This window comes from Pelodiscus sinensis, chromosome 19 (assembly GCF_049634645.1).
Source record: "Pelodiscus sinensis isolate JC-2024 chromosome 19, ASM4963464v1, whole genome shotgun sequence".
Classification (NCBI taxonomy): Eukaryota; Metazoa; Chordata; order Testudines; family Trionychidae; genus Pelodiscus; species Pelodiscus sinensis.
Genome location: NC_134729.1, coordinates 10,839,607 through 10,865,000, shown reverse-complemented (window position 1 = coordinate 10,865,000; position 25,394 = coordinate 10,839,607). Strand labels below are relative to the sequence as shown.

General features: G+C 52.6%; 1 protein-coding gene across 4 annotated transcripts in view; it reads right to left on the bottom strand.

The window, feature by feature from the left end:
- LOC102449016 (CD209 antigen-like protein C) overlaps positions 1-21,477 on the bottom strand; it is a 22,091-nt gene extending 614 nt beyond the window's left edge. Inside the window, exons 1-10 of one of the 4 annotated variants that reach the window (XM_075902259.1) lie at positions 21,361-21,477; positions 16,555-16,811; positions 15,885-15,995; positions 14,675-14,764; positions 9,844-9,933; positions 8,316-8,366; positions 7,809-7,898; positions 5,173-5,286; positions 2,581-2,732; positions 44-153 (exon numbers count right to left, since the gene is read on the bottom strand). In XM_075902259.1, the coding sequence (XP_075758374.1) occupies positions 44-153; positions 2,581-2,732; positions 5,173-5,286; positions 7,809-7,898; positions 8,316-8,366; positions 9,844-9,933; positions 14,675-14,764; positions 15,885-15,995; positions 16,555-16,648 (902 nt within the window). In that variant the 5' untranslated portion in view covers positions 16,649-16,811; positions 21,361-21,477. The remainder of the gene's footprint in view (positions 1-43; positions 154-2,580; positions 2,733-5,172; positions 5,287-7,808; positions 7,899-8,315; positions 8,367-9,843; positions 9,934-14,674; positions 14,765-15,884; positions 15,996-16,554; positions 16,812-21,360) is intronic. The other 3 variants (XM_075902260.1, XM_075902261.1, XM_075902262.1) reach the window with 3 other exon arrangements.
- Positions 21,478-25,394: the final 3,917 nt, after the last annotated feature.

The following is a 25,394-nucleotide window of genomic DNA, read 5'->3' as shown; positions in this document are numbered from 1 at the left end:
GGCCAGCGCTTGTGCCAAAGTGGCTGCCCCAGCAGGGCCTTGCCTGATAGTCAGGGGGCTGCCGTCCAGCCAGCGCCACTCCCCTTCCGCCGCTGAGTCGCTGAGGCCCAGCCAGTACACGTGGGGATCAGTGACGTGGGCCGCCAAAAACACCTGTGCAGGAAAATGGAGGCCGGAGATAATCATGATCCCAAGCAGGAGGGGAGGGGGTTATATGGGGCCTGTGTCTTGCAAAGTCTCACCCCCTCCTTGCAGTTTTCCCCCCTCCCCATTTATCCAACCCTTTACATTAGGGCTACATTTCCCATGATGCACCAGGCACTCCCATGATGCCTCACTTCCTCTCCTCAAGAGACGTTCCCGTGCTGCCTCGTGGGAGACTGACCGGGAAGCCCGACCTCCAGAGAACGGGGGGCACGAGGCGTCCAAGCGACGGCTCCCAGGAGGCAGTGCTGCAGCCCCGCCCTATTGAAATGTTTCAGCCAGAAATTTGCAACACAGACATTCCCCCGCCCTCCCCCCACATACCTCCCCATGAAATTTTCGACACGTGGGGAAAAAAGCTCATTTTCAGAGCAGCTGTAATTCAAATGCCTCGTCTCTGCCCATCGCCCTGTAACCACCCCCCTTCGGGAGGGGCAGTGAGCCCTGGATCGCAAGCTGTGTGGGGCAGGGACTGGCTTTGTGACACTGCAGCAGCGAGCGCGAGAGGGCTCTGGCTGGTGCCTCTAGGTGCTCCCACGGTACCAGTAAGTGACACTCCGGAGGCTGCATGGGACCGCGCTGGGCCCTGAGGGCTGCAGGTCCTTTTCGGTCCTCCAGCCTGTGAATCCCATGAATCTCCTCCATGCAGGGGGACCAAAGAATCCTCTTGCAGTCCCATTGATCCCATTCTGCACCCTGGTCACTGGGCAGGGGGTTAAATACGGGTCCAAGAGGGGGGACTGTCAGGGCCTAGAGGGATGTGAGCCTGAGCCAGGAGCAAACCCCCGCCCCCGCAGTATCCTAGAGGAAGGACCCAGGACAACTCCCCTCTCACAGGCCCCACCCCTGCCCTACCTCAGCTCCACCCCTTCCCTAAGCCCCTCCCTTTGCTCCTCCCCCTGCTCCATCATGCTGCCCTGCCAGACCCCTGTTTCCCGCTGCTGCCACGGAGAAGCAGAGCACTGTCGGCCAGGAGAGGCCAGTTGGCTCCAGCTGCCTTGATATGTGTGTGGTGGGGGGGAGATCGGTGACTCCTGCTGCCAGGAGAACTGTCCTCTCCTCCCCCTCACTGCACACACACTTGAATGTTGATTCATGGGGCCCTACCAAATTCAAGTCAATTTCATGGTCACAGGACGTTATAGTAAATGCCATAAGTTCAGCTATTTACAGCTGAAATGTCCCAGTGTTGTAATGGTGGGGTCCTGGCCCACAAAGGAGTTGTCACAAGGTGACTGCGGGTAGGGGGGGCGGTTGTGGCCCTGTGATCCCTCACTTCTGCGCTGCTGCTGGCGGTGGCGCTGCCTTCAGAGCTGAGCAGCTGGCGAGCAGCGGCTGCTGGCTGGGATCCCAGCTCTGACAGCAGAGCTACCGCCAGGAGCAGCGCAGTAGTGAGGATGATCTGGCGTAGTAATGCCTCCCTTAGCTCTACGCTGCTGCCTGCAGAGCGGGGCCCTCCGTCAGCTGCCACCACGCTCCAGCTGCCCAGCTCTGAAGGCAGCAGTGCAGCAGGGAGGGCGACATGGGTGTGGTTTTGCCACCCTTACTCCTGCACTGCTGTTGGCGGGACGCTGCCTTCAGAGCTGGGCGCCCGGCCAATATTACAACCACCGTGCTCCAGCCCCACAGCTGTGAAGGCAGCACAGAGGTACAGATGGCAACACCGTAACCCGCCTAAAATAACCTTGTGAGCTCCCCCCGTAGCGCCGTTTTCTGTCAGGACCCCCAATGTGAGGAACTCTGCTCTCCCCCGGGAAGTCCATGGAGCATGGGGTGAAAGCACACAAAGGCCAGATTTCAGTGTGGGACACATTTTGCATGGCTGTGAATTTGGCAGGGCCCAATGATTCCCATCGAATCATCCACCCCTGACCCTGAGCTTTCTGGTCACAAAGCTCACTCAGCATTTTTCAAATGACTCTAAGTAGCCAGGTCCTGTCAAGCTCCCCCCCCCCCCCCATCCTTCCCAAGACACTGCCTATGCAGGCCAGACTCTGATCTCACTGATTGGGGTAAATCTAGAGTAAAATCCCGGTTAACTGGTTAACGTTTGGTTTAACCGGTTAATCTATTGTGCAGGGTCCCACTCCCGCCTCCCATCACGTGCGGGGCTGCTGCTCCTCCCCATACACACCGGGAGGCCAGCAGCAGGAACTGGCAGCCCAGCATATGGGTGGCGGCTCCTGTTCCCTGCTCTCCCTCCATGGTGGGGGCTGGCTCCCAACCCCTATGGGACTGCAGCCGCCCTCTGCCCGCCGCGGGCCATGGGTAGGGGCTGCTCCGGGTAAGGGTGATGCGAATTCACCCTAGGGTAGCATTGCAGACTGGCCCCTTGTGCTTAATGCCCCACAGGAGGAGTGGGGGCAGCGGGCTAACCTGTTCCAGATTGGTGTTGACGATCACCAGCTGAGACCCTTGGTCGATGCAGGCCTGCTTCGCGTCCTCCCAGCTTTTAGTCACCGAGGAGAAGAAGTAGCAATTTTTCTCAAAAACCTCCCAGCCAGACGGACATTCTGTGCAGGTCGAGCCTGTGAGAAATCAAAGTAGGCGACGAGCCTGTATCATGTTGGCCCCTTCCTCAAACTCAGAGGGAGGTTCAGGTGGGCTGGCCCCCGAATCAAGAGGAGGGGGAAGGGTCCATGAGAAATCAGGGCCCTGAGACTGACAGTCCCCAGGAGCAATGGGGAGAGGGCGATGGTCTAGCCTAGTGTTTCTCAGCCAGTGGTACGAGTACCCTTAGGGGTACATGAGGGAAGTCAGGGGGTACCTCAACGCAGTCAGGAGTACAGAGCGAGGGGGGGGGCATTTTTGTTTCGTCTCCCCCATTTTATCCTTATTCTTTGTTACACTGGTGGCTGTGTAATACGTTGTGTTTGCCGTGAGCTGTCTGCAATCAGCAGGGGTTAGAGAAGTGTCCAGAGCAGGGAGAGCACCCCAGGGTGGGGACCCCCAGCTCCTGCCCTAATGACCTCAAGGTTGAGGTGAAGGAGCCCCCCAGGAACCAAGCTGCCTCTCTCCTCCCCCCCTGCAAGGAGAGGCAGGGCAGCACCTCACATACATGCCCCCCCACCCACCAGGCATTCTGGGGGCGGAGGGCAGGCAGGGCCAGGCTGGCAGTCTGGGGTGGCTGTGCCTTCCCCAGCCTAGGATACCGGCCGCCCATGACCAAGAATTTTCCCTTCTCCCTTCTGAAAAACTTGCTAAATAGTTTGTTGCAAATATTCATACTTTGCCATTCACCCCCTGGGGTAGGGCAGAGGGGGAAATAATTTCTGAGGGGGGGGCCATGCTAAGATTTTGGAAAGTGACCAAGGGCCACACTTCCATGGAGGGGCTGTGGGGTTTGGGAGGGAGGTTGGTGCAAAAGGAACTTGGGGTAGGGCTGTGGGGTGTGAGAGGGAGTTTGGGTGAGGAAGGGGGTTATGACTGTGGCAGGGGATTCAGGAGCCAGGTCTGGGCAGGAGTTGGGGTTCCGGAGTGAATTTTGGCCTGGGGGAGGGGGTGTAGCAGGAGTTGAGGGTCTGGGCGGGATATGTCTGGGTGGTGACCTGGGGCAGGGAGTTAGGAAGTGGCAGGGGCTGGGATGCCGGAGGCAGGCTCTGGCCAGAAGCCACTTACCTTAAGTGGCTCCCAACCAGCTTCCCAATGGGGCCCTGAGGCAGACGCCCTCCTGCGGCAGCCCCAGCCACATGGGTCCCCTCCATGTGCTGTTCAGGGCCGCGCACCCGTGAGGGGCAAGAGACTTCGCACTCCCCCAACCCCAGGCCAATCGAATCCTGGGGGCAGGTGGGTGTAGAGGGAGCTGCCAGCTGTTCCAAATGGCTGGAGGTTCCCTCTCAGCACCGCGCGACCCTGGCAGCGGGGGGGAAGAGAGTTTCTCCGCTTTCCTCCACCCCAGCTGCAATGATTTGCCTGGGGGCAGGGAGTGCACAAAATCTCCCTTCCCCTGCCCCCTCCACCCCAGGACGTGCAGTAGAGGGATCTGCCAGCCATTTGGAACATCTACGCAGCCTGTGCCCCTTACGGCAGGGGGGAAAGAGGAGACTTCGTACCCTAACCTGTCCTCAAGCCAAGCGGGGTCTGGGAGCAGAGGAGCCTGTGGGGTCTCACCGCTGCCTCTTGCAAGGTGGACCATGGGCCAGATCAAACAGCTTGGTAGGCCGGCTGCAGAACGCTGGCCATATCGCGCCACCCTTGCCCACCTGGGGGTTGCTTTATGAGTGGCATGGCCTGCCTCTGACCTGTGGCAGCAGATGGCAGGGCCTGGTAGGTTGGTTTCCCAAGGAAAAAAAATCCGGGATTTCATATTTTCCTAGTGTGACTTGCGGAGTTTTGCTCTGTACATCGGCCCTGGGGAAGAGGGGCCCATGTTTTGATGCCCCGTTTCCTAGGGAAAACTTTGCCCAGAGACCTGCTCCTAGTCAGAGAGGGGTCAAGCAGGGAGCAAACCTCCTTGCTAGTTGCAACGGCCCCCACAGCAAAGCGTCCCAGCTGGAAACCAACCCCCCAGCATGGCTGCAGACACTGAATCCTGCAGACATGCTTGGGACAAGACCCTGCAAGCGCAGGTCCAACAGCACCATCTCCTGGCTTCTGCCAGACCCACAGTACCCGACTGCTAGGCTGCATTAGGGAGTTAGCTGTGAGGGACAGGTTTTCCAGCTGGGCCCATCTCCACTGGGTGGAAGGCAGGTCCCGGGGAAGAGCCGATGGCTCCCTGAGGCCCTGGCTGGTTCTACACCCCCTCAGGAGCTCAAGGCATTCCACCAAACAGTGCCAGGCGGGAGGGTGGCGTGGGACACATCTGGGCCAGTCTCAGCCCCTGGGTGCTCCCAGCTGGGGAGATGTGGCCAGTGTTTGTGCCGGGGGAGCTGTGCAGGCAGTGGGATGCTCTGGTCCCTGTTGTTTTCAGTGACTCTGGGCGTTCGAGGTTAAAGCTCTAACCAGTGACACCTGCTGCCCCCTTACCTTTGACTCTCTGTAACTCCTCCTGCACCTTGGTCACGGCCTCCTGGAGCCCGCCATGGGCCTGTTTCATCTCTGCCAGCTCCTGGGACAGTCTGTGTGTCAGGTTCCTTATCTCTGCCAGGGCAGCAAGGGGGAGACAAACGCACCGGAATCAACAGGTTGATATTTCTGGGAGGGCTCGGCGCTCCCTTCCCGGCAGCTGGGCATGTCGATCTATGTGTCCGGCCATCGGCAAACAGGCTGCCGGGGCCCATTGCCAGCCCCCTGCGGAGCCCATTGTGGGATTATCGAGCCCTCTGCTCTCACAGGCGCCTTGATTTTCCGACAAGCCAACTGAACGTGGAGGGAATTTGTACGTGGTAGCCCCACTCTGAGCTAGCCCCACTCTGAGCTAGTCCCACTCTGAGCTAGCCCCACTCTGAGCTAGCCCCACTCCTCTTCCGCATCCCGGTATGCTTCTCTGGCACTGTCAGCCCGTCGTCAGGGCCCTGACCCCTGCGCAGTCGCCCCAGAATGAGCCTCACTCAGAATCCAGCTCAGGTTGGCCCTGCACGGGCCTGATCGCAGAACAGACGAGCCGTCCCAAATTCCCTCTGCAGGCCACGGGCGCTGTGAGCTCGCAGCAAATCAGAGCCCCCCACCGGCCGCCGCTCCGGCCCTCCACTCCCACCTAGGCACCGAGACCACAGGCCGGCAAAGCACTTACACACAGCCGGGCATTGCCAGCCTGCTCCACCCACAGAGCCCCACCCTTTGGAAGGGAGGCGTGAGCCCCGCAGGAAAGCGTAGGTGTCATCGGCAGAGCCCCGGCTGAGAATCACTGCTCTGGGCACGCGTGTCCCCCACACAGCGATCAGCGCACCCCCCGGCAGCACCCAGCCTGCAGCCTAGTGCACGACCCTCTACGGCCCGAGCTAAAAGCCAGCGGGGCTCTCAGCTCCGGCTGGAGAGGAGACTCATGGTGGGCAGTGGAGAATGCAGGCAAGGGAAGGCATTGTCTTCCCAAAACTGCCCACACTGCCCAGCAGGGACTGGGGCTGAGCTGTGGCAGTGCAGTCCTCCAGCAGCTGGGGAGGAGCTGGGGGGTTCTCTGGTGGCTGGGGAGGGCTGGGTCTGGGACACAGCAGCCCTGGCCCCCACTTGGCATTGGGCCGGGCTTGGTTGTTATTCAAGGGGTATGGTCTGGGGGAAGGGGTGTGGCTTCAAGAAAGGGCGGGGCTTCACCCGCCGCCCATGAGACTCGTTCTCTCTGTAAGCGGTCTCGGTGCCCCTGCGTGGGACGGGGAGCCACACCACCGAGCGTGTGGGTGACACACTCTTGAACAGCAACCTGGGGGGTGAACTGGGGCCCTCCGGGGCGAGAAGCTGGAATGACTCTAGCTGGAGCCAAAGCGTCCCAGGTGCTGCCTCGCTCGGCGCAGAGGGCGCCCGTCACCTGCTCACCCAAGGACTGCGCCGGCGTAAGTGCTGGCGGTTGGGCTGCAGCAGGAACTGGGCCCAGGATAAAACCTGGGAAGGACGCATGGGAGCAGGGCGCAGCCAACCCCAAGCCCCACCTCCCTGGGCCATCCTGACACTCAGAGCCTCCCACTGCCCTCGAGGGTTGCCAGATGGTTTAACAAAAACTACCAGCCCCTCCCCCCCAAAAAAAACCGAGGAAAAATTGTCAAGCAAAAAAAAAGGCCCCCCAGGACAGAACTGTCGAGCAAAAACAAAAAAATTAAAAAACAATTTTAAAAGGAGTCTGCCCCTTTAAGATGGCCGCCATATTGGGCCCCGTTTTTAAACCCGTGCAGCTCCCATCCAGTAAGCACAGGGAAGCCGGGGGACGGGGAGGGAGTCGGCAGAGGGTGGGGGCCATTTGAGGGGGGAGCAGGTGCGGCCTTCACTCCGACTCTGCCGTGCGCCTCACTCCCTCGCCCCTGCCAGACACGGCAGGGGAAAATTGTCCCCTCCGGGCTTCCATCCCGGGAAAACAGGAAACGTGAAATGTCCAGCATTTCCTGGGGTTTTTTTACCGGACAAAGCTCACAAATACCGGACTGTCTGGGTGAAAACCAGACACCCGGCACCCCTACTCCCCTCCAGCGAGTGGCACAGCCGAGGGCCAGGGGCGTGGAGGGCTGGGGCTGGGGCTGGGCCTGGGCCAGGCCTCCCAGTAATCCCCTGATCACATCACTTGGGGGAGGGGCTTGCGGGAAGGGATGCAATGAGGATGGGAGGGGTAGAGGATGGGCGGGGCATGGAGAAGAGAGGAGTGGGGGTTACAGCAGGGGGGCTTGGGGAAGGGAGGAGTGGGGCGGGGTAGAGCAGGGGCGGGGCTTGGAGAAGAGGAGTGGGGGTGGGTGGAGCAGAGGCGGGGCTTGGGGAAGGAAGGAGTGGGGGGTAGGATGAAGCGGGGCGGGGCTTGGAGAAGAGGAGTGGGGGTGGGTGGAGCAGAGAGGCTTGGGAGGAGTGGAGTAGGGGCAAGGCTTGGAGAAGGGAGAAGTGGGGGTGGGTGGAGCAGGAGCAGGGCTTGGGGCAGAGAAGGGTCGTCCCCTCTCTCCTTCCATAGTAGCTTGACCTCCACGCGGGAAGCTCAGACCCACGGTTCCCCCTGCCCGGCAGTGGCGTGGGAGGGCAAAGGATTTTCTCACCCAAGACCTTCTGCAGCGTCGATGGGTCTTTCACCTGATCAGCCTGGATCTTCTCCATCCCTCGCCTAAGCCCAGCCAGCTCCTCGGACACTGCAAACAACACAGGGCTGACACCTGCCATCCAGGGCACGTCAAGGGGGGAGCCCTCGCCCAAGTTCCCTGCAAGGCTCCATGCTGCCGACCCCCAGGATTTTCTTACCCGTCTTGTGAGATTTGATCTTTCTTCACACCCCCAGGGCCTTCTGCAGATTGGAGTCTCGGCTTTCATTTAAAAATGAATTTCTGCCCCTCGCGGGAGCAGAGACCGGCTTTAAAGTGACCCACGTGAGACCGGAGTGGCTCGGAAACCAGAACACTCGTCAATCAAGCCCCATGTTTAGTGTATTTTTGAAAATCTCGTGCATTTTAAGCCAGTCTCGTGAGCTTCTCTCGTGACTTAGAATGCTGGGTTGGCAGCCCACGGAGCGGCTTATGCCCAACATGGCGCGAAACCTCAGCAGAACCTACCGTTGAGAAGTTGACTGCTAAGCCCGCCGAGTTCATTGGACATCTTCGACTCTAAAGAAAGAGGAGAGAATGGGGAGTTCCCCTTTGAACTAACAACACAGGCCCTCGTGCTGCCCCGACCCCATGCACCATCCCTGAGGAGCACAACTGTTCATCCAGGTGTGTGCGAAAATTCCGGGCAATCGTGAGTGGGTTTCACTTATAGTTGTTAGGGAGTTATATCCCTGTGCTCCTTTAGACCCCACCTGCGATCAAGGACCCTTTGTGCTAGGTGCTGAGGTCAGCCCTGCCCAGGCCCAGAGTGAGAGACAGTTAGAGGCAAACAGCCCAGAAATGTTCCCCATTTCACAGATAGGGAAACTGAGGCTCATAGAGACGCCAAGACTCCTTCCCGGTTACATGGGGAGTCGGCAGTCGAACGGGGGACCAAAGTCCGAGCTCCTGAGGTCCAGCCCTTGATGTACCCTAAACACCAGCCATCCTTGACTCAGCTGCAGCGCAAACGCCCTTTGGAGCAGCAGGGGCTGCCCATGAGCCCACTGCTACCAGGACATACCCCGTGCCCGCGATGTGCAGCACAGCAGCACCCAGGCAGTCCAGCTGGGCACAGCTCGTTGCCATGTTCAGAGTCCCAATCAGCAAGTGAACAGCAGCGTTTATTCAGAGAGACCCGGCAGGGACCCGCGCAGGGGGAGTGTGCTGGAAAGAACGGGTCACACCCAGGACTGCATTGAGGCAATCCAGGGGCATCTGACACCCTCCGCATGGGGCCCCTCTTTGCCCCACCCCTCTGCAATGGTCCCAACCTTCCGTGGGTTGGCAGGGCCATTTGCTGGGTGGCTGGGCACCACACTTCCCCGGGCAGACTGGGGCCTCCCTCTGCCCAGATCCTTTCTTTGGCTCCGCTGGGGTGTGTTCTGGGTGAAACCGGACTCAGCTCCCACTCCCCCCAGCAGTAGCTGCATTTATGGGGCTCCGGAAACCTGCCTACTCCTGGGACAGACCAATTCTACTCCTGCCCAGGGCTTGCCCACCTGGGTGACACTCTCAGCCAATGGGACACAAGGAAGAAGCATGACCTCATCAGAACAAACACCCATTGGACAATCCGTGGTCCTAGGATCAGGACCTGGTGTAGCAGCTTTTAAGGGTAGAGCCACACCTAACATGTGCCAGCTGCAGCACCTCAGTGTAGACCATCACTACAACAGGAGGGGTGTCCCTGTCATGGCAGTTAACCCACTTTCCCAAGAGACCGTGGCCATATCAATGGAAAAATCCTTCCATCAACCCAGTCCTGTCTACAGAACAGGATGGGTCAGAAAAGCTACACCTGTCAAGGGTGTGAAAAAAATCACACCCCTCCGAGGAGTAGCTGTGGGCCAGCTCCCGGGCTCACGGAAGCCAGCTCGGCTCCACGGCCATCACCAGCCAAGAGTTTAACCCCTGGGACTGACTCTCCTCTGACTTGAGGCGAGAGAAGATCTGCCGGATGAAAGGGTGAGGAACGTTTCCTGGATCCGCTCACCTAGGTGGTGCTGGAGATCTGACAGATTTCTCTGGGCATCGCTTCTGATCGTCTCTCGATCCAGCTGGGCTTCCACAAGACCCTGAGACACTATAGACAGGAGACCTCTTGGTAGCGGAGTATAATTGATGTGTGGGGGACGCGCCCCCCTCTCTGAGGGTGTCTGTGCTGCTGCAATGTGCACTCTCCTCCCGTTCCCACCCAAGACACACACGCGGTCTGCAGATCGACCTCCTGGCAAGCTCAGCTATGAAAAGTGAGTGAACGTTCATCAAAGGCCCCAGTAACGGCCGGTGAGGGGAGAGTTGCAAAAGGGAGACAGAAAGACTGAATTCATCCAGACCAAACAGCCGGGGCGATGTCTGAGGGAGCTAAGGGGGCACGAGACACCCCTCCCCCAAAATCCTTGGGTGGGAGCGGCAAGGACCAGAGTCTCTGGATGGCCTGAGGACTAGTGGGGGGAGGTGGCACTAGTAGTGGTTGGCCCCCCACACAGACACACACACACCAACAGTGATGGCGGGAAAAGCAGAAACGTAGCTCCACTCCCCGGGCTCCACTTCCCCCCAGATCTCAGCCATGTCACTGGGGGGAGGGGTGTCCAACGGCAAAATCCCCGAGTGCAGTACGGCGGGGCAGCAGCTTCCGGCCGCTGCAATGAACTCCACCGCGGTGAGTGGGGGCAGGCCCCGGAACTGCTGCTGCCGTCCGGGAACAGGTCCCCCGATGCGGCGTCCCCCCTCCCAGGCCGGGGGATGGGGTGTAACGGGAGGGACGGGAGAGTCTTGCGAATATGCAGAATCAGTAATAGCAACTGTGTGAATCGCAAGAGTCTCCGATATTCTTACTTTGTTGCTAGGAGACCCCACCGGGATGCCTGGCTTCTGTCCCGGCTCGGTGGGGGGGGGGGTGCCACTTGGTGCATTACGGCAGGGCAGCTGCCTCTGGGTTCTATGTAAGAACGGCCACACTGGGCAGAACCGAGCATCCATCTCGCCCAGGGTCCCGTCTCCTGACAGCGGCCAATGCCGGGTTCCCCAGAGGGAGCGAGCAGAACAGGGGGTCACCAGGTGACCTATCGCCTGTCGCCCATCCCCAGTTTCTGACAGAGGCAGGGACCCATCCCTGCCCATCCTGGCTAGTAGCCACTGATGAACCCACCCTCCATGAACTTCTTATTGGAACCTTTTAGCAGTTTGGGCCTTCACCCCGACCCCTGGCAAAGGGCTCCACAGGCTGACTTTAATGCAATAACTTCTCTTTGATTTAAACCTGCTGCCTCTACATTTCTTCAGGTGGCCTTCCTGTGTCATGTGAAGGAGGAAATAAAATTTTCTTACTGGCTGTGTCTAGACTGGCCAGATTTTCCGGAAAATCAGCCGCTTTTCCAGAAAAACTTGTCAGCTGTCTACACTGGCCGCTTGAATTTCCACAAAAGCACTGACTTCCTACTGTGAGAAATCAGTGCTTTTTGTGGAAATACTATGCTGCTCCCGTTCGGGCAAAAGTCCCTTTTGCGTAAAAGGGCCAGTGTAGACAGCTGAGATTTGTTTTGCGCAAAAAAGCTCCGATCGCAAAAATGGCAATTGGGGCTTTTTTGCGCAAAAGCGCGTCTAGATTGGCCACGGATGCTTTTCGGCAAAAAGTGCTTTTGCGGAAAAGAGTCCTGCCAATCTAGATGCTCTTTTCCAAAAATGATTTTAACTGAAAACTTTTCTGTTAAAAGCATTTCTGGAAAATCATGCCAGTCTAGACATAGCCACTGAGTTTTTCCACACTACTAATGACTGTATAGACCTCTGACATATCCCCCTGTTGTTGCCACTTGTTCAAGCTGAAAAGCCCCAATCTTTTTAAGCCCTCCTCAGAGGGAAGCTGTTGCCCTTCTCTGTACCTTTTCCAAATCCAGCATATCTTTTTTTAGCTGGGGCAGCCACGTCAGCACACAGCCTTCGAGATATGAGCATACCGTGAATTTCTACAGAGACAGCATGATAGTCTCTGTCTTGTTAGCTATTCCTTTCCTCATGGTTCCCAGTTTCCTGTTAGCATCTTTGATTGAGCTGATGTGGTCAGCGAGCTAGCCACAATGATTCCAAGATCCTGCTTGAGTGGTAATAGCTAATTTAGGCCCCATCAGTTTCTATGTAGAGTTGGGACTCTATTTTTCAATGTGTATTATTTTGCATTTTGTAGAGTCATAGGAGGCTAGAACTGGAAGGAACTTTGTGAGATCATCAAGTGCAGTTCCCTGGGCATTATCCACATTGAATTCCATCTGTCCTTGAGTTGCCCAACCATCCAATTTTGTGAGGTCCCCTTGTAACTATTTGCAGTCAGGTCTGGACTTAACTGTGTTGGGTAATTTTGTATCAGCAGAAAATGTTGCCTTTTCACAGTTTACCCCTTTATCCAGATCACTTATAAGTAAGTTGCCCAGCCGTGGTCCCAGAACAGACCCCTGGGGCACACCACTCTAACTCTCTCCAGCCTCAAGATTTATTCCTGCCTTTTGTTGCCGATCTTCTAACTGGAGAACCTGGCAAAATTTTCATGATCATCTAAAATGACCCTTCAATTAATTGAACGACAAGTCTTTTACTATCTGAGTCACCCTGCCTTCCTCGGCTTATAAATAAACTGGCGGCTCTAAGGGCAAAGATAGAAGCCTCGCTAGCTCTGTTGAAGTTAAGAGTTTTAAGCAGACTTCAAATTCGAAATTCAGAGGGGGTTGAACTTGGGGGAGGGGGGCTAGAGCCCCCTGCCCTACCTAAATGGTGCCCCTGACCCCAGCCCCAGGAAGGAGCAAGGAAGATGGCTCCTGGAGGCCTGCCTAGAAAGGATACACAGAAGCAGCCAATCGGTGCCCAGCAGAGCTGGCAGGGATGGAGGGAGTCAGTGCCTGGCTGGGGCCCGAATAGGGAGGCACAGACCTGTGCTCTGGCCAAAGGAGATCAAAAGGCTGCATTTGCCCAACCGAGGAGCAGAGAGCTGTAGCCCTAAGGACAGACACAGGTAGAGACCAGGCAGGATGAAGCCCAAGGAATGTAGCAGAAGTCTCTAGTGAGTGACTGTGTGAACCTACCCTCATCGCCTGCAGGGGGCGCCAGGAGCACAAGGAAAGCCCTTTGGTACCAGATGCAGCAGCAGCATCCTCCTTCCAGGGAGCATTTGGTAAGGCTGTAAATGGGTTTCACTTCTTATTGCCTAGAAGCCCCCGCTGAGACTGAGGCCCCGTGTTCCAGGTGTTCACAGACCCCAACTGAGATCAGGACCCTGGTGTCCTGGGCACGGCACAGATACGAGATGAGAACATAAGAACGGCCAGACTGGGTCAGACCAAAGGTCCATCTAGCCCAGTGTCCTGGCTACTGACAGTGGCCAATGCCAGGTGTCCCAGAGGGAATAAACAGAACAGAGAATCACCAAGTGATCCATCCCCTGTTGCCCATTCCCAGCCTCTAACAAACAGAGATTAAGGCCCCCATTCCTGGCGAGTAGTCATTGATGGACCTGTCCTCCATGAATGTATCTAGCTCTTTTTGAACCCTGTTAACATCCTGGTCTGCACAACATCCTCTGGCAAGGAGTTCCACTGGTTGACTGTGTGTTGTGTGAAGAAAACACAACCCATTAATTTCATTTGGTGACCCCCAATTCTGTTATCGGAACAAGTAAATGACTTTTCCTTATTCACTTTTTCCATACCAGCCTTGATTTTAAAAAACCTCTATCCTGTCCCCCCATAGTCTCCTCTCTTCTAAGCTGAAAAGTCCCAGTCGTCTTTTAAAAAGACTCTCCCTGAGCTGAATTGCTCGCTTGCACAACGACCAGAACTGTTCCCCTTTTCACAGATAGAGAAACTGAGGCCCAGAGAGATGCTCCAACTCCTTCAAGAACACACTGGGAGTCAGCAGCCAGAGCTCCTGAGATCCGGCCCTCGCAGTAGCGTCAACACCAGCCACCCTCAACTCAGCTGCAGTGCAAATGCCCTTTGGAGCAGCAGGAGCTGCCCATGAGCCCACTGGTACAGGGACCTGCTCAGCACCCGTGACAGGCAGCACCCAGCCAGTCCAGCTGGGCCCAGGCTCACTGCTGCATTCAGAGTCCTGGGGGCAAATCAGCAAGTGAACAGCAGCGTTTATTGAGAGAGGCAGGAGGTGTGGGGTGGAAAGAACGAGTCAGACCCAGGATTGCATTGAGGCAATCCAGGGGCATCCGACACCCCCAGCATGGGGGCTCCTCTTTGCCCTGCCCCTCTGCAATGGTCTTACCCCTCAGTGGGTTAGCAGGGGTGACTGCTGGGTGATTGGCAACCCACCACATTTCACCCTCTTCCAGATTCCTGCTTCCTTGCTTCATTTGGGCTGGGTCTGTCCTGGGGGAGACAGGTCTTGGTCCCCTCTCTCAAGCAGTAGCTGCTTATGGGGGACCCAGACACCTGACTACTCCTGGGACAGGCCAAGTGCACCTGCACCAAGCCTCCCACAGCGGGGTAACACTCGGCCAATGAGACACTGGCAGAATGGTGACCTCATCAGAGCAAAATCTCATTGGACAATCAGTGATCCTAGGAACAGGACAAGAAGTTCTAAGAGCAGTGAACAGCTCCTGCCCTTGACCCCCTCCTGACACAGACCCTGTTCCAGGTGGGCTCAGACCCCTAGAGCTGTGTCTGCTCAGCTCCCCTGAAGTCCCTGGAGCAACACCGACTTCCAGCAACCACACAACTGAGCCCGAGGGCCCAGTTCGCCCATCCCTGGAGGTGTAAGAACCCAAAACGGTCTGCCATATCAGGCAAGGAACAGAAATGTTTCCTGGATCCGCCCACCTAGGTCGTGCTGGAGATCTGACAGATTTCTCTTGGCATCTCTTCTGATCGTTTCTCGATCCAGCTGGGCGTCCTCAAGACCCTGAGACACTGTAGACAGGAGACCTCTTGGTAGAGTTAAATTAAAGAGCCGGGAAAACCCATATCTCTAGGGGCGTCAGTGTGCTGTGACGTGCACAGAACTCCCCGTTACTGCCCCAGGCTCCTGGTGACATTAGCCCACACTGGCTGTGATCCCCGGTTTCATTTGTCCTGGTGTCAGCGCAGGGATTCATGATTCTGGGCACCAGCTCTGCCCTAGGTACAGAGCGGAGCTGCATTGGGGCTGCTCTATGTTACACTGGGCTGCCAGTAGCCCCAGGAAGTGCGGTGCCACTGCTACTGCCACACACAGTCACGGGGCATGCAAAGCTGAGAATCAGATGGCTCAGCCTTCCCGCAGCCGTGCAGGGCTCTGCGCCGTGTTCTCGGGCAGCTGGGTGATTGTGCAGCCGGGCAGGAGAGATTCTAATGCCCAGCTGCTTAGCAGATCCCTCCTGCCCTGCTAGGTTTTTGTGTTGCTCCAGGTAGTGCACATTCACACATGCCTCAGTGCACAAAGCATTTATTCTGCACATGGATGGAAGAGATTCGAGGGAACGCTGGCTCCGAGTGCTGTGCAGAGCACACAGCTGCCTGCTGCCCCAGGAGCCGGGCTCCGTTTGTGCGTGGTTAGCGGGCTGCAGGATGCCAAAGGAAAGGAACGTGTGTGTCTGGGGAAAGCTCTCCTTGTGGTAAGGTGCAATGGTGGCAGTGCGCGTGTGCAGGACCCGCTCCCCCCTCTGACTTCCAGAGGACCCCTCCCCCCCCCGAGAGGCATCTTCAGCCTGCCCGTTGCACTGTTTCCATTTCACAACTTCATGGCCCAGCCATGGTCTTTGGGTGGGATTTGTCGGAGGTTTCCGTGCACAAGCACAATGGAAAGCCGGGCGGTGGAAGGGGGCTCAGGCAACTCTCCGCCCTTAGATCCAGCTGGGTCCCTTAATGCAAAGCTGAGCGGCAGTGACCCAGCCACGACCCTGCTCCATAATTCAAGTCGCAGCTGAGCCTCTGATCTCAGCCCAGGTTTGTGCCCCGCGGCTGAAATCCCCCAAGCCCCGGGCAGAGCCGCCACCTTCCCGGAAGTAACGGGGAGAGCAGAGGCCAGGGCAGAAAGGAAGAGGAGACTCACGGTTCCCGAGCCGCACCGCAACGAGCGCGGTGAACACCACAAAGCAGAGCATCAGCAGCACGTACAGGATCGCAATGGCCTTGCCTTGGGTGGACTCGGGGAGGCAAAGAGCTGTGGAGAGCAACATGGGTGAGACCCCTCCATGCTGGATCAAACCCTCCCCCCATTCCCAGGGTCTGGGGGTCACCAGGCCTGAAACATGGTTACCGATGGGGCAGAGGGAGGGAGAGATTCACTGTAGGGTAAATGCCTGGCGGCGGTTCTCAGCGCCCCGTGCTCCATTTCACACTGGGAACCCCCCTCCCCTGGGGAGGGGCAGCTGAGCGTGACCCCCAAACACTGGCTGGGGTTGTTGTGACCCCAGACTGAGATGCCCCTGACTTACGGTGCAGGAGGAAGATGGGGGCAGGCTCACAAGGCTAGTGTCATGCCCCAAATAGCAACACCCAAGGTACTGCCATCACCCAGCAAGGGGTATGCCCTGGAAGAGTAAAGGATGATGGGAATATCCAGCCTTAACCAAGAGCTAACTGGGAAGGAGAGAGAGAGAAACCCCCCTGCTTCTGGCCAACCTCTAATTAGCAAAGCCAGGAGTCGGACACGGGCCTCCTGCCTCCCCGGGCAGCTCCTCACCCTACCCGCAAGGCCACCCCACCTCACCCCAACTCACCTTTCCGTCCTCTCCTGGCACCACTCGCTTCCGGCAGGCTCAGTTCCACCTCCTCGGCGCTGTCCCATTTGCGGTAGGAGCTGTCCGACTCCATGGCTGCAGAGGGCTCTGTTCCGCTTCTTGCCACTGGGGAAGTTTATAGGGGCCATCATCACGCTCTCCCAGGGAAATGGTCACATGACACCACATTTCCCATTCTTAGGGATCGAGGGTGTTTCCTTTCCAGGCGGGGCAGAATCATTTCCTCTCTGCTGTTGCTAGTGGTGCAAAAAGTACCAAAATAAGTTACATAAGTAAAAGTACTGCTACTTGGAAAAAAATGTAACTGAGTAAAAGTCATAGAATCGTAGAATCCCAGAGCTGGAAGAGACCTCAGGAGGTCATCAAGTCCAGCCCCCTGCCCAAGGCAGGACCAATCCCAACTAAATCAACACAACCAGGGCTTTGTCAATTGGAGACTTAAAAACCTCTAGGGATGGAGATTCCACCACCTCCTTAGGTAACCAATTCCAGTACTTCACCGCCTTCCTGGGCTGTGTCTAAACTACATCCCTCTTTCGAAAGAGGGATGTAAATTAGGCCTATCAAAAGTGCAAATGTATTTAAATATCCTGCACTTCATTTGCATATTTGCATCTGATTGCTGTTTCAAAAAAGGGCATTTCAAAAGTGAAACCGCAGTCTAGACACAGTTCTTTCAAAAAAAACCCACCCTTTTTCGAAAGATCCCAAACTCCTGAAAAAATTAGTACGGGATCTTTTGAAAAAGGGTTGTGTTTTTTTTCGAAAGAACCGTGTCTAGATTGCAGTTTCACTTTCAAAATGCCCTTTTTTGAAACAGCAATCAGACATGAATATGCAAATGAAGCATGGGATATTTAAATCCATGCTTCATTTGCACTTTCGATCTGCCTAATTTACATCCCTCTTTCAAAAGGGATGTGCTTACGACCAATCTTGGAACATTCTGCTTACAACACCCAATTCTACACACCCGCAGGTGGTGAGATCATCGGACAGCACCCCCACTCGAAGTGTCCCTTGCCAAAGGGATATATACCACACCATTCTGACACACGGAGGGGAGTCCATCAATTCGGTATATTGGGGTGACGTGCATGTCGGACTTCTGCCTCAAGCAAATTAATCAACATTACCTCTGGCTTGGCCAGCCCCAGAAGGTCAGTGGTAGGTGTGAATGTGTTTATGAGACTGTGTGCACAACTGGGTTAAGAATTAGGCTGCAAAATTGAGTTAAGAATTAGACTGTTAATCATTCAATTTAAGCATTGCTTTTAAAGCTTTTAAATTACTTATTACTAATATATATATATATATATTGCTTCTGAATTGCTCTGGAGTTGCTGACAATAAAACTTGTTAAACGTATATTTGGGCTACTGTGGGTTTGTTCTTCTGTGATGTAGATCACATGCCTTGTTGAGTGGCCTGATCAACCGTAGAACAGCGATCTCTTGTGACAGATGGTGGAGAATGCGGGCGACAGATAAATGAATCCACTGTTTAAGTACTGGCGTGTGAAAGAATTTGCTGTTAAAGTAATAGGTTGTTAAAGTGATACTTGTTAGCTACCGGGGGGGAGAGTGGGGAGGAGGCTGTCTGCCTGGAGGAAGAAACCCTGAGTCAAGTAAAATATACCTCAGGAAAGCATAGGAGAAGGACAGTCTTCTTGGCTATACACTGGAGGGGTCTTGGGACACTAGGGTGTTGAGGCCTGTACTGCTTCTTTTTTATCCTAGGAAAGTGTAGGAGGGAAGCTGCCCCCTCTCATCTACACACTGGTAAGGTCTTGGGTCCACCGAGGGGTGACGAGATCTTAAGAACCAAGAGGAGTGGGAGAATAGAGGGTGATAATGTTTTGTAAAAAAGGAAGAGGGGAGCAGAGGGAAGAGATGGATTTTGTGGCAGTAGTTAAATTAGTGTCAGCCCCATCGGGTTGGGAAAAGTAGCTCTTAAAGGCCGGATCATTGCCATGGGCCGCTCGTCCTGAATTGATGAAAGTCATATTTAAATTTGAAGATCCGGAGGATACTTTTCACCTGGAGGATACCTTTAGTAAGAACAAATGTAGAAACCAGGGCAGAAGGCTGGTTTGGCAGCAGCAGTTTCACTTCTCTATGCTGCAGCAAAGGAAGGATTTAAGTATTCACAGCGCAATTAAGTGTGAGCCAAACAACTGAAGGTCAATTTGGGAGCATATAAGCAAGAGCTTGAGATAGAAAAGAGTCATTTGAGTGTAGCTGTAGGACAATTGGAGGAAGTGAGGGGGAAACTTAAAAAAAGAGAATCAAGTATTACAGGATATAATAAAAAGATTAACCCTGAAGCGAGGTACAGCCTCTCTAGATCATATCCGTTGTGATTTAATTATTGAGAACCTACGGCAAAAGTTAGAATTCCCCACTAGGCAAGTGGGGGCAGTTGCTTCCAGGGAGTGGGACAATATTCCTGAGTGAAAAGGAGATCCAGAGGAAATTTGGGAAGGAAGGAGAATAAAAATAAAAAAGCTAGAATTTTGCAATTAATATAAGGTGGCTTACACAGCATTCTACTCCACTCACTTCCCAAATAAACGGGGGAAAAAATAGAGAAAGCAACACAGGCTCTCAAGCACTGGAAAGATCCTCTGCTGGCAGAGCAACAGGCTGTCCAGGCACATGATTTGCTCGAACAAGTAAAGCAGGAAAATAAGAAATTGGAAAAGGCTGTTGAAAACCTGGAAAAGAACGAAGCGCCGTCCCCTGTTGTTAAACACCAGGCTGCCAGCACTTTCACAGGGCCGGAAGAGTGGGCACAGGAATAGAAAAGGTGGCGCTGGAAAATTTAAAAGATGAAATGGGGTTTTCTGCATTGCAACCACAATTATATGAGGGGCAAGCCCAAAAGAACGAAGGTTGGTGTTTCTGTTCTTCCCTCGTATATCGTCTTAAGGGTACATGACAAATAAGACTAAAACTTGCTAGTAAATACAAACTGGGCACATTGGTGCAAAAAATCAGAAAAAAAACTCATCAAAAGGAGAAGAGGTAAAGTGTATCTTTGGAATAAAATATAGCAAAAGTATAAGCACAGCACATGGTCTCACAGTGTTTTAGTGTATGTTTATACCGTGCAGACCTTAAAAGCAAATTGGTGAAATATTTACTGATTTACAAACCCTTAATCCCAGTCAAAAGAGATACTGTTGCAATCTGGCTGTTATGAAAAACTGTGCTGAGAAGCTTGCAAATGATTATTGGCTGACTGCAGAAATAAACATTTGGATTTGCCCAATGAAAGGAACCAGAAGGTGTTGGGGATAATTAAGGAGCCCACCCGTCTTGCTGAATTAGTAAGAGACAAAAAAGTGTGTCCATGGAAAGGGACCATTCAGCACAGAAAGTGGGATCAGGCACAAAGAATTAAAAAGCAAATAAGTGATAGTGGAAAACAAAAAACTTTAAAGTCCTAAGGGGGTATTGTGGCAGGAATAAGAAGGACAAGAGTTCAGTAAGTACAGGCATTGAAAATTTAAATTCTTGGAAAATTACTTGGAATGGTGATATTTAAACTAATGAAGTTTTCAGTTGAAGAATGAGCAAATAATTAAGGAGAAAAGTGAAAAATTTACTCTGTGGAGTGTGGAAGTAATCGAGCAAATGTTATAAAAAATGCAAGTAGGAAAAGTGTTATAGGAAAGGAAAAATCTCCTTTGTTTCTTTGCAACCTCTTTCCTGAGGAATGTGTAAATAATCCAGGCAAAAAGTCTTCTGATTTAAATAGTTGGTTGTGGACGCTTTTGTTAAGTCTGCTCAAAGGGAAGTAAGGGGTTCTATTCAAACTTAACTGGTCAAATGCATAAAAGAGAATGCAATCTAGGCATGATAGGTTTGTAAATCTGTTTTGTAGGTTTTAAATAAATTGGTTTGGTTTTGGTTTGGATAATGCCCTTTCGTTTGAAGTTGCAAACTGACAAAACAGCTTTTGCCAGACACAGATAACTAGTGCTGCTTGTCTTCTGGCATTTAACCCTAAAGGTATCTCAACGCATTATAAGGTTCAAAATCTTGTTACAGGCCAAGCTGTGGCTGATATTTTGGACAGCCAAATTCCGCAAAATGCCAATGGGTTCTGGATTTTTTCCTTTTGGGGCGGGGGGGTAACAAATCAGACTGCTACTTTGATAAGAGAGGCAATATCAAAAACCATGAGTAGGGTTGCCAGATGGTCTCCCAAAAATACTGAACACATGGGCTAAAAATCTATGGAGAAAAAAAAAACACCCACACCAAACACACATCCTATGTTTAATATTTAACTTTATTATAAACTGTCATGGCTCCTTCCCCACTCTGGCATGATAAATGCAGAAGTGGGGGCCAGCAAGGGTACCCCAAAGCCTTATCTACCAGGCTTTGGTATAAAATTTCCCCCCAAGATCTTAAAACCCTAGATCTTGGGAATAAAACTTCCGCTGCCACCATCCAAATGTTGCTAACGAAACCAGGGGAAAGATCATTTGGGAAATCTTCCCCCTAAAATAAAAATCAGGGCACACCATTAACCACTGCCAGGTTAATAAAAAGAAAAGAAAGAACTTTTATTATTACAACAATATTCCTGTTGCAAACATAATGACTAGATAGCAGGGTAACAAAATATACTCATGGAGAAACTCCATGGGCCTAGAACTTAGTTACAAAGAAAAGCCAAAACATCTTTTAAGCAGTGCCAGATCTCAGATCCCATACCCAATCCTTAAAACAATAAAACCTAACGAAACTACCTAAACTTTACCCTACTTACAGAAAATGAAGAATGGTGTCTTGGAGAGAGAGAGAGACATGCTTGTCCCTCTCTGTAGCTGCAGAGAACTCTCTCAGAGACAAAAGGGAGAAAGGAAAAAAAACCAAATTCCTTTGTCCCAGTTTAAAAGTCCCACCTACATTCCTATTGGTCACTCCACCTGGCTAGGTGTAGTTAACCCCTTAATCCCCAGGCTGCTGGCTAACCCTCATAATCATGACATAAACAATCAACAGTCTACATCCTACATCATATATTTTGCATTAGACTGTGCAGCTTTTATCTATTTCTTATTTTTCAAAACCTCTTCTTTGACTTCCACGCTAGTAAAAGGTATATTTAAAAAACGACAAACTTCACTTCTTACTGAATCAGCACTCAATCTATTCCCTTCATCAGTCACTCCTCCTCAGACACAATCAGCTGAGGGCTCCCAGCACCGATTGTGCCCCCCCCCCCAGCCGCTCCCCCCGACCCTGTCCAGCTTCTGCACACAACCAGAGGATCCCAGCACCAATCGCGGCCCCACCTCCCAGCCTGGGACTCCCTCTGGTTGCGTGCAGAAGCCTGGCAGGGGTAGGGAGGGTCGGCTGGAACTCCCAGCCACTCCCCCCACCTGGTTTCCTCATGCAACCACAGGCTCCCAGCACCGATCACGCCCCACCTCACAGCCACTCCTCCCACCCCCACCAGGCTTCCATCCAGCACCCATCCGGAAAACAGAAAATACCAGACATTGCACATGTCCGGTATTTTCTGAATTTTTTTACTGGACAGAGGGCGCAAAAAAAGGACTGTCCAGTAGAATACCAGACACCTGGCAACCCTAATCGTGAGCCTTAAAATGGTTCTAACTAATCAGACTGTTGCTTTGATGTGGGTACATAAAATCTGTAAGATACTTCATGTACTCCAGAGAGAAGCCACCGTAGGGTTGTGGTTTTGCTGTGTGCTTTGAAAGCAGAACATAAAAGTGATAAATAATCAAAACTCTGGAATTTCACTGTGTCCCTTTTCAAGGCTGAGTCTCTCGGTTGGTGATAACTTAAAAGTGTATGTGGATGCAGGCTGCCTGTCTGTTATAGGCAGTTCTAACCCTCCATAAGTGACAGTGCAGGGATAGAAGGTGTCTACTAGTCAAAGACTTCAAGAGGGGGTAACACACTGTCCTCAGAAGGAAATTGTCCAAATAAAAGACATGGTATATAACAAGATGTATACATGAAAATAAATTTAGTGTTAATAAGTAACCCTGCAACATTGTATATGATTCTCTTTCAGGAAAAAAAACTTTTGGGCTTGCTGAAATGGTAACTGGCAAACACCTACTGCTAAGTAAAGAAAAATCACTGTAGCAATAAAGCTTCTCAGTTACTACCTGTGAATAAATTTGAAGTTTCACAACAGACTATTAAAAACCTGCTCTGCTGAAGAAGAGGGAAACTGAGGCATGCCACTTCATTAACTTAATAATTGAGCAGTGGAATAATGTACCCAGAACTCACAGAGGGTGGATGTTTCTGAGGCTTGGCTAGTTTACAGAACAAGCATAGGTAATTATTGGGTAACAGCTGGCTGATAAAAAAGTCAGCAAGAATACTTGTAAAAGAAAGAAACATTTTAAGATATAATGTGCCACCCCAACTTGGGCTGTGTCCAGACTCAGGGTTTTTTTCGAAAAAACTTCACCTGCGTCTAGACTGCAGCCACGTTCTTTCAAAAGTAAATCGAAAGAACACGGCTTTTCTTTCGACGGCGGTAAACCTCATTTCACGAGGAAGAACGCCTTTTTTCGAAAGTGCTCTTTCGAAAAAAGGCGTTCTTGAATGCCAACAGGGCTTTTTAGAAAGAGAGCATCCAGACTCACTCGCTGCTTTCTTTCGAAAAAGCGGCTTGCTTTTTCAAAAGTACTGCTTGCAGTCTAGTACTGCTTTTTCGAAAGATGCTTGCAGTCTAGACTTAGCCCTACTGAGGTAGAAAGATGTTTTCTTTTGTCTTTCAGAACATCAGACAAAGTTGGTACCAGCTTGTGATGGACTGGGCCGGGTCTGGGCATCACAGAGGGCGTCTGCTCAGGGCAAATTGCTCAAACTCAGGGCTCCTCACAGCCCCTGTCTGGAGACCTTTCCCAAACAGGCCACAAACCAGTCATACCAAGTGCTTCAGCTGCCAACCCGGCCAGAAAGAATCTTCACAAGCAAAACCCCTCAGACACTCCAGCTCTCCCTGTGCCAAAATCAGCCCCGAGCCTAACACACAGGTGAGGGGTTATAGAACCCAATCTCACCTACCCCGAACGGGTTCTTCCAGTCCCAAAAGACCAGCCACAGTTCCCAGTCAATTTACACTTTGGATTTTACCCACAAGATCGCGCTGGGCCAATCCTTTCAAATCTAAAATCGAAAGGTTTATTAAGAAAAGAAAGAGAAAGTGGAGAGTAAGGTTGTTAAAGAAAATACATTACATGCATCGAATCGCCCAGTTCTTGATGCAGGCTCTCAGCAGAGATGTTACAAAGTGCTATCCTAAAAGTCTCTGGTGTACATCCGACGTCAGGATGGGTTGACAGTCCTTCCCAGCTCGCTGTGCCTCGCAAGACTGCATCTGGGATCAGTCGCAGAATTGAAGACAAGATGGAGACCACCTCGTGGCACTTATATATCTCCCTGGTCCCTTCCAAGAGGAGCAGGTCACATGGCCGAGTGACCTATCTCTGTTTCATATGTCAGCAGCCATTCTGCCCTGGCTGGTTTGCAGGTCTCCAGACACATTCCTCAGGTGTGTATTGTGCACCTTGAGAGCCGTTGTTCCTAGAGCTGTGCTAATTAGCATAGTCATTCCTTGGACAATCCTCCTTTACAACAGGCAGTCCAAGCCAGTATCAGCACAGAACGCCACATACAGACATCACACAAGTACATGAGTAGAATATATAGAATCAGTAGAACATAAGCTTTCATTTGACACCTCACATGGCCCCCTTTGTATAGACTTTGCGGCAACGCCCCCCTCCACCCCCGTGGGCACAGCAGTGATCATAGAATCATAGAATCATAGAATAATAGGACTGGAAGGGACCTCGAGAAGTCATCGAGTCCAGCCCCCCGCCCTCAAGGCAGGACCAAGCTCCGTCTACACCATCCCTGACAGATGTCTATCTAACCTGTTCTTAAATATCTCCAGAGAGGGAGATTCCACCACCTCCCTTGGCAATTTATTCCAATATTTGACCACCCTGACAGTTAGGAATTTTTTCCTAATGTCCAATCTAAACCTCCCCTGCTGCACTTTAAGCCCATTACTCCTTGTCCTGTCCTCAGAAACCAAGAGGAACAAATTTTCTCCTTCCTCCTTGTGACACCCTTTTAGATATTTGAAAACCGCTATCATGTCCCCCCTTAAAATCTGACTGCTCCCCTTAAAATCCAGAATTGTGACACCACCAATGCAAAATTGATGCAGGAAGTGATTGCAGTAACATCACCGAGGGCATCTCAGGCCTCCCCATGTTTTGGCTCTGTTGTATTACAGATTCTAATCCAATATTAGAAACAAGAGTACATAACTGGACAAGTGTATGAAAACCAGGCTCACCTACAATAGGCTTCCTCACTGCAAGGTCTATCATAGTGACAGCCATGCCCTTGCACTGTTTTATAAACCCAAGGTAAATCTTGGTAAGACCCATAGCCATAGAATCATCGCTTTTGCAACATGATCCCCATGTGTGTCTGGTGATCTTGCCCAGAGCTAAGGAAAAATAATAAATTCACCCATGCCAGCTCTGGCAACTGTCTGAAATCCAATTACAACTGAGGGTATGTCTACACTGCCACCCTAGTTCGAACTAGGATGGCTTATGTAGGCAATCGAAGTTGCAAATGAAGCCCGGGATTTAAATATCCCAAGCTTCATTTGCATCTTGCCGGGCACTGCCATTTTTAAATCCCCATTAGTGCGAACTCCATGCCCACGGCTACACGCAGCACGGAGCAGGTAGTTCGAATTAGGCTCTCTAATTCGAACTACCGTTA